At 44.4% G+C, this 9,273-nt stretch overlaps 1 protein-coding gene across 1 annotated transcript; it reads left to right on the forward strand.

Annotated features, from left to right (window-relative positions):
* Nucleotides 1–446: 446 nt before the first annotated feature.
* Nucleotides 447–1,322, forward strand: LOC133445762 (gamma-crystallin M3-like). The gene is made up of 3 exons (XM_061723175.1): nt 447–570; nt 660–902; nt 993–1,322. The coding sequence occupies exons 1-3, from the start codon at nt 538–540 to the stop codon at nt 1,263–1,265; spliced, it is 549 nt and encodes a 182-aa protein (XP_061579159.1). The 5' UTR covers nt 447–537; the 3' UTR covers nt 1,266–1,322.
* Nucleotides 1,323–9,273: the final 7,951 nt, after the last annotated feature.

A 9,273-nucleotide genomic window follows, 5' to 3' on the forward strand; every position in this document is an offset into this window, starting at 1 on the left:
TTATTCTGAGAAATGAAATCATTGACTAAAAGTGTTTTTCCTGACAGAGATCTGATGTTTAACAGAGTCATCTCCACACCGGACTGTCGGTAAAGGTTCACTGAAAAACCTTGTTCAACAGATAAATTAAGTCTTCTTTCAAGATTTCTGATTGTTGCTTCACAACATCAAGGGCTCCTGTGTGTATGATGAGGTTTTTCACTTTGGATGCTCGATAATCAGCGAAAATCAGTATTTTCTCCAAAATATCAGTGCCCATGCGATAGGTAAAAGAGAGTACTTTGATGTTTTTCTTGCTGCGAAAGCATTCAATCTCATTCACAGCGTTCAGTCTCATTCATGAAAGGCCTTTCTAAAGACTGAAAAAAATGGACATAACATCGTCATTCTGTGGAGCTCAATGGTAAGCTGCTGAGTTAGGGGTTTCATGACGGGGGACACAGCAGTTCTTTACGTTTAGTCAGGTATAAAAGGAAAGGGTTAAACCAGGTAGGCAAGCAGTTCAGGAGCAACAGCAACAACTCATCTACAGCCAACATGAGCAACACCGACATGAACATGAGGGGCAAGGTAAAAAAAAAATGAAGATATTTATGTTATAATTTACATTTTTAAATTGACCACTTTTTTTTAATTAGTGCAACACGTTGTTTTTCTAGATCATCTTCTACGAGGACAGGAACTTCCAGGGTCGCTCCTATGAGTGCATGAGCGACTGCTCCGACATGTCCTCCTTCCTGAACAGGTGCAACTCCTGCCGGGTGGAGAACGGCAGCTTCATGGTCTACGACCGTCCCAACTTCATGGGAAACCAGCACTTCATGAGGAGGGGCGAGTACTCCGACTACATGAACATGATGGGAATGAGCGGTGGCATCAGGTCTTGCCGTATGATCCCCCAGGTATGTTTAAAGCAAAAGGTCATAATGTTCTAACACAATTCTGATCACAATTGTTTGGAAGTTCATTATTCTGATATTCTTTCACAACAGCATAGAGGCCAGTTCAGGATGAAGATCTTCGAGAGGGAGAACTTCCAGGGCATGAGTCATGAGCTGATGGACGACTGTGACAACATCATGGACCGTTACCGCATGTCCGACTGCATGTCCTCCCATGTGATGGACGGCCACTGGCTGATGTACGAGCAGCCCCAATTCAGAGGCAAGATGATGTACCTGAGGCCCGGAGAGTACAGGAGCTTCAGGGACATGGGAATGAGCGGCATGAGGTTCCAGAGCATGAAGCGCATCATGGACATGTAAAAACCAACATATTCATTACATCAAGATAACCGAAATAAATAAAACTTTTTGACAAAAGTTTTTTGCCACTTCAGTCAATTTTGTGTATATCAGTCGATGACTGAGTTGCTCTTGTGTCAAGCATACATGGCATGTTTCATACATGGGTTACATTTACTGATATTATCAAATGTTTGTTATTAAAAAAAACAACATCCATCCATTTTCATTCGCCTGATCAGGCACCAAAGGGACAGCAGTCTTAGACGAGATGCCCAGGCTTCCCTCGCCCCAGACACTTCCTCCAGCTCTTCCAAGGAGATTCCGAGCTGTTCCCAGACCAGATGCTACAGTCCTCCTGCAGCGGTCGCAGGTTCAAATCCCAGCCTGCGCAACTTTGCTGCATGTCATCCCCATTCTCTCTCTCTACCCCCTTCCTGTCTGGAACTTGAATAGAGGGCCACTAGAGCCACAAAAAAGAAAACCTCCCTCGTGAAATATCCAGGGGCATCCGCTACAGATGCCTAAGCCACCTCAGCTGAATCCTCTCAATGTGAATGATCCACAGCTCTATTCCAAGCCCCTCCTGAGTGACTGAGCTTCTCACCCTATCACTGAAGGAGTGTCCAGCCACACTGTGGAGGAAATTCATTTTGGGCCGATTATTTCCGCGATCTTGTCCTTTCGGTCATTACCGTTCCACTTCCAACAATTGCATTTAAAAGTTATTTGAGGATATTTGCACAATTTAAATATATACTTTTGAAAAGATTAACAAAGATAAATAAAAGAACCAACTTTAATTGTAAAACCTGACAAATACAAATGTAGTAAGACCCCCACTGATTTTACTCTAAAGCCAAACAAAAAACTGAGCAACCCTCTAAAAAACTAAAAAACTGTAGTTGAATTTGTGTTACCACTAGAATTACATGAAACCTAAATACCATGGTGACTAGACAGCTAAAATATGTTTTGTACATCTACTCGATGTTTATATGGGCTCATTGTAACCTGGTGGCATTGTAATGTAAAGTTGTGTCATCTGCGTATTTATAGTAACTTATCTTGTTTGTCATTATTTGAGCTTGTAGATGTTAAATAGGAGGGGTCTTAGGATAGAACCTTGGGGATCTCCACATGTTATTTTTGTCAAATCCGATGTAACGTTACCAGTTGACACAAACTAGTAATTTAAGTAAGACTCAAACCAGTCAAGTACTGTGCCAGAAAGTCTGAGCCAATTCTACAGTCATTCGAGTAATATACTATGGTCAACAGTGTCAAATGCTGCACTGAGGTCCAATAATACCAGCACTGTGGTTCTTCCACAGTCTTTATTTATGTGGATGTCATTGACACCTTTACAAGAGCAGTCTGAGTGCTGTGGTGAAAACTGGACTGAAAGACATCAAAGCAGTTGGTCAGAGTTAAGAAAGTATTTAACTGTTGAAACACAGCTCAATAACTTTACTGATGAACGGAAGCTTTGAGGTGGGTTTATCATTTGCATTAGCAACTTGTCCAGATTGTTCTTTTTCAACTGTGATTTGATGATTGCTGTCTTCAAGGTCTGGGAGAAAACGTCTGACAAAAGAGATGAGTTTACTATTTGATTAAGATCAGATGCCATGACGGGTAAAACTTTCTTAAAGAAAGCTGTTGGTAAAATATTGAGACAACAGGAGGATTGGTTTAAATGATCCATAATATCCTCCAGTTTTTTGTTGATTGCTTAAAATTTTGTCATTTTTTTGTCCTAATTGGTTTTAATTGGAGACAGCCCTGTTTCTGGATTTGATATTGATGCACTGACTGCTTTTCTAATCTTCTCGGTTTTCTCAGTAAAGGAGTTGGCAAATTGATTGCAGGTCATTGTGAGGGACCCAGCAGTCGACACAGGGACACAGACTCAAAAAGCTTATCAAAAATAGGTTACATTTATTTTCTTTGATAAAAACTCAAAGATAAAAGATTTAGGGCCCTTTAAAGTTAAATTAACAAAACCAAAACGACAGGACACAAAACCAAACACACCCTCAACCTCTTTTCTCCCAAATGAAACAAAGAAGAAACTCCCTGACCAAACCAAAATAAATGACAGGATAATTACCAAATCAATTAAGCTTACAAAAGAACAAAAAATTGTGGAAAAGACAAACTAAATATTTCCACAGAAATAACCTACTCAACTAATATTTACATATATACACAAACTTATCTAACTTAAATTAAACATAACAAAACCCCAACAAAATCTTAAATCCAAAAGTCAAAGTCTGGGCTGCGTAATACAGCGCTCTTACTCAGTGCTTGGCGGAGGTCGTGGAAGGCTGCTATAGCCTTGTCTGACCACTGGACTCTGCTGGGGCATCTCGATCCAACTCGGTCCGTGAGGGGGGCTGCTCTTGCTGAGAAATGGGGTATAAACCGCTGGTAGAATCCAGCCATGCCGATAAAGGACCTCAGCTGTTTCCAGGTTTGGGGCAGAGGACAATTTTCAATATGTTGGATAAAAAATAATTTAAAATCAAACTGAATATGTAAACTACATGTGCTGATTAACTAAATGTTTCTGTATGTGAAAGTGAGGTGCATTCCTCTGACTTCTCACCAGTTGTAACAGGAACGAGATAAGGAGGGGGCCCCAAGCCATAAACTTGGGCTATCCCCCTCCCCTTTCTCTAAGAGCAATAAAACTTGTTCTCAGGACAGAAAGGAGTAGATATCAGCAGGACGATTGAACAAGCAGGCTGCAAGAGCTCTGCTCTGCTGGATCAACTCCTGATGAGGCCTTCTTTAATTATATCCCAGTTTTGTGTCTTTATTTAACTTTTCCAGCTCAATCAACAAACCCGGGGTGATCAATTCGATCACAACAAGTAGCATGCACCTTTTGAAGCTGAGGTTTAACAGTACTGTTACCAATGGTGAATCCCAGGTAATCAGTTTCAACCTGGGCGAACACACATTTGGAGGCATTGATTATTAGGCCTGCAGACGGTCCAAAACCTCCTTCAAGTGTTTCAGATGGTCCTCGCAGGTGGAGCTGTGGATCACTGTCATCAAGATAGGCAGAAGCAATATCAGACAATCCATACAGTACTTTATCCATCATTCTTTGGAATGATGCTGTGGCGCAGTGCAAGCCAAATGGGAGTACAGTGAAGTGGAACAAGCCCCAAGGGGTGCGGAAAGCAGTCAACTCGCAGGAATTCTGGGTGAGTGGAATTTGCCAGTATCCTTTACATAAATCTATAATTGTCAAAAACTTGGATTTGCCGAGAAGCTCTGAGATCATCGATTCTTGGGGTTGGATATGAATCGAATTTTGACACAGAATTCAAGTAGCGGAAATCAATGCAAAAATCTCACACTACCGTCTTTCTTTGGTACCAACACCACCGGGTGGCACAACTCACTCTGAGAGCGCTCGATCACTACAGACGACAGCATGAGGTCCACCTCTTTCTTCAGGGGCTCCAGGAGTCGCTCTGGGATCCTATAACTCATGCGTCTCACAACAGCATCAGATTTTAACGTGATTTTGTGTTCCACCAGGTTAGTTCTGCCAGGATTCTCAGAAAAGAAGAGAGGGTTGCACAAGGCTCTCACCTGGGACTGTTGTTCGTCGGACAGATGCTCCAAGTCCAAAGCCACTGGCACTGCCACCGGTAGGTATTGGTCATTCATATCCTCCTCTTCATCAATCTTCCTGATCCACATCACCTCTTTCCCCTCAGGTCTAGAGATCCACTCTTTAAGGAGATTAACATGCAGCACCTTGGTAGACCGACCTCGACCCGGAGTAGCGACCTCGTAGGCCCGAGTTTCTTCTGCACCTCATATGGCCCCTGCCACTTCACCAGCAACTTACTTTCCTGGCTAGGCAGCAACACCAGGACTTTCTGTCCAGGGCTGAAGATCCACTGTTGGGCTGTCTGGTCGTACCAGGTCTTCTGCTGCTTTTGAACATCTGCCATGTGTGCCTCAGCCAGAGCGCTAATCTTCTCCGGCCTCTCTCTCATCTGCAGGACATAAGACACAACATCCACAGGTTCTTCACCTCCCCGGCCCCCCTCCCAGAGCTCTCTAAGCAGAGTCAGAGGCTCACTCACCTCTCTGCCATAGAGCAACTCAAAAGGAGAGAAGCTAGTGGAGGACTGTGGCACCTCTCGATATGCAAAAAGAAGACACGGTAACCATTGATCCCAATCGGAACCCGTCTCATTGACAATCTTCCTGAGCATATGCTCGATGGTTTGGTTGAATCTTTCAGTCAAGCCATCAGTCTGGGGGTGATACGGGGTTGTGCGGAGGCTCTTAATGCCCAACAAATGGTAAACTTGCTTCACCAGAGTGGACATGAAGTTCAAGCCTTGATCTGTTAGGATCTCACAAGGGAAACCCACTCTGGAGAACAGTTGGACCAAGCACGCCGCCACATATCTTGCCTTCAGACTTCAGGGGAAACACTTCTGGACATTTTGTTGCATAAACAGTAATGACAAGCATAAAGCGGTTACCTGCGCTGGTTTTCTCAACTGGCCCCACCACATCCATCCCAAGCCATTTGAAAGGGACGTTGATTATGGGCAGGGGTTGAAGGGGGGGCTCATGGAGGCCCTCTCATCGGAGCCTGCTGGCATTCAGGGAAGCTCCTACAAAACTGAGCAACAGCACCCCCTATCCCTGGACAGAAGAAGTGACACTTGATGCGTGCTACAGTCTTGTTTTTCCCCAAGTGTCCAGCCCAGGGTATGGAATGACCCAAGGCGAGGACTGTCTCTCTAGCACCCTGAGGAACCACCAACTGAGTAGCTGGCCCACACTGAGAGCACACCATCTTTCAGGAAATACCACTCTCCAGCATCCTGATCAGGCTTCAGCTTCCTCTCTTGTTCCTTAGCTTTCTGCATCAAGCTTGCCAGGGTTGGGTCATCATTCTGCATCTCAATTATATTCATAGGAAGTTTAAATTGTAGTGGTGGTGTTACGGGAGATTCAGAAGACTGATGGTTGATTGTGTACTGGAACTTATCTTGTCTATTATGGCTGCGTGACTTTCGAGATCTCCCGGGTGCATTCTCCAAGTCAGCATCATAAAAAGGCAAAACACTCACCCATGGGGGAGGCTCCTCACCCTTCTTGGATTGGGACCTTGTTGTTGCAACATTGCACGTCTGCTTCCGCTGCAAAAGGTCCGGCAGTACTGGCAGGTCTCGGCCCAGCACCACCGGGAACAGGAGGTCATTTGCTACACCCACGGTCATGAGGTAAATTTGGTCCTGTACGTTAAGATAGACATCAGCAGTTGGTATTAGCTTCTCATCCCCATGCACACAACGTACTGGAATACAGTTAGCACTCTGAACAACATCATATGATACACATTTAGGATGCACCAATGTTTAGTCACTCCCAGAGTAAATAAGCGCTTGAAAATCGGTGCCATGCACTTGCACATTAATCATATGAGGCATCTGCTGGACTGTCTGATTTTCCTCCGTCTGTGGTCTAGGAACATGGCACAATTGAGTACTCTTCGTCCTCCTTGGACATTTTGGGTTCACATGGCCCTCTTCTCCACACTGATAACAGACACGCACTCTGCTAGAGGGCCTTTGCTCAGAGGTAGAAGTTTCCTGAAAGGAAGTCTTACCAGACCCCCGGGGGTACCGTTGCGTATGCTGGCTCTGAGGCTTACGTGGCTCTCTGGGGGTCTTCCAGGCATTATAGGTCAACGGCTGATTTTTCCTCCTTGCCGCCATGAAGACATCAGCCAGCTTTGCAGCCTCAATCGCTGACTCTGGGTTATGTTCTTTGACCCAGACCTGTAATTCAGGGGACAACATACGCAAAAAAATCAAGGATAAGAAGTTTGTTAATTTCTTTGATAGTTTTACCTCTTGGTTGAATCCATTTGATGTAATTTTCCTTTAATCTCACATAAAGCTCCCCAGGGCTCTCTTCTGTCCCAACATCGAGAGATCTGAACCTCTCACGGTATGTTTCAGGGTTAATGTTGTATTTTTTGAGAATAGCTGCTTTAACTCTGTCATAGTTGAGGGCTTCATCTCCATCCATATGGACATACGCACCTCTGGCCTTCCCAGTCAGCAAGGGAACAAGGTGCAGAGCCCAGTCCCCTCTCGGCCACTGGCAAGCACCCACCACACGTTCAAAAGTTATTAAAAAATGTTCTACATCATCTGAGTCGGACAACTTCTGTAGCTTTGGCTTGGCGTAGCGACCTGGCCGGGCACCACGTGGAGGCAGCTCGTTTGGATCCGTTTCACCCCCAGGGTCGGCGTTGCCTACCTCATGTGCTGAACCACCTCGGGCTCCCCCGCGTGGTGCTGGAGGCTGCCCCGCTACGTCTTCCCGCAACATGCCAAATTGTTGTCGGAGGGCCTCAAACCGCCGGTCCTGCTCCACCAGCTCTTCGGTGCGTTGAACTTCCCGTGCCTCCTGAGCCACGGTGTGTTTGCGTAGCAGGTCTGCCAGTTCTTTGAGAGTTGGCTCTCCCAGACTGCCATCCTCAAAGCCTGTCACTGGCCCTGCACCAGGAGTTGCTGCTGCTCCTCCTCTCTGGACACCACGGCCACGTCCTCTGCCGTCACGCTGCATCTCGTAGGAGGTTGCACTCACAAAATGGAGAGGGGGAAAAAAAAAAAGAGAAAAATTTGAGAGGGGAAAAAAAATGCAAGTCTGCCCCCCCTTACTGGCGACGGACCCAGCAGTCGACAAAGGGACACAGACTCAAAAAGCTTATCAAAAATAGGTTACATTTATTTTATTTGATAAAAACTCAAAAAGATAACAAAAGATTTAGGGCCCTTTAAAGTTAAATTAACAAAACTAAAAAGACAGGACACAAAACCAAACACACCCTCAACCTCTCTTCTCCCAAATGAAACAAGGAAACTGCTTTATATACTCCCTGACCAAACCAAAATAAATGACAGGATAATTACCAAATCAATAAGCTTACAAAAGAACAAAAAATTGTGGAAAAGACAAACTAAATATTTCTACAGAAATAACAAACTAATATTTACATATATACATAAATGTATCTAACTTAGATTAAACATAACAAATCCCCAACAAAATCTTAAATCCTCCCCAACGACTGGAGAGCAGATGGATCGTCCTGAGCATGTCTTAAACAGGAGGAACCTTTCTGCCCCTCCTTTTGCTGTTTCCGCCCGGACACCAGTCGCTGACGCACACCTCACTGTGATGCCGAGTTGGCCAGACTCAGGACCCCCACAGCGGGCATGGTAAATAAACAAACAGAAATAATTAGCAAAAGCAAACCCATAGTCAACACAAATGTGTGCACTAGCAAATGTGTGACCATGATGTGCTTAAAGTAAAGTCTGTATGAAATGAAAAGACTGTGTCGTGTGTTTATTTGTTTACTGATGGTCATGTTGTGATGTGTGCAGGTCCTAATACCAATACTAATGTGCAGAAGTAAACTTAAGTGTAAATTATACTAATAAATAAAGCAAACTGATTGAGTGTGAAGGGGAGGGGTTACCGACAGGCAGACGGTGATGTTGGTTGCCGTGGTGTGGGCGCGTCTGCGACCATCACAGTCATAGTAGAGTAGAGTTCAGGTGCTGCTGACACAGCTTTTTTTAACTAGTCCTCAGCAGCAAGCAAAGCTGTTATTGATGTTTTTGTTGATGATCTCATAAAAGGAGTAGTTAATTTACTGAGTCAGTGGAGGTGGAAGAAAGGTCATGAATTATATATGTCGAGTCTCTCTTTATAGATATCATGGTGAACCTGGTGTTGTTCCACAAAGGGACTGCTGGTTCAGTTATTAGAGAGTTATTCATATTTGTTTTACAATAGTTATTAATAACTAACATAGGCGGCCTTACCTATGTTTCAACCGTTTCAGTTGAAACGGGCCCCGGCCACCAGGGGGCCCCCAACAGACTGACAAAAAAATAAATGCGCAAGGAAGACACAATAATAAATCACTACTGGCCATTAAACTAACCAGCTAACA

The sequence above is a fragment of the Cololabis saira genome, chromosome 6 (assembly GCF_033807715.1).
Source record: "Cololabis saira isolate AMF1-May2022 chromosome 6, fColSai1.1, whole genome shotgun sequence".
Taxonomy (NCBI): Eukaryota; Metazoa; Chordata; class Actinopteri; order Beloniformes; family Belonidae; genus Cololabis; species Cololabis saira.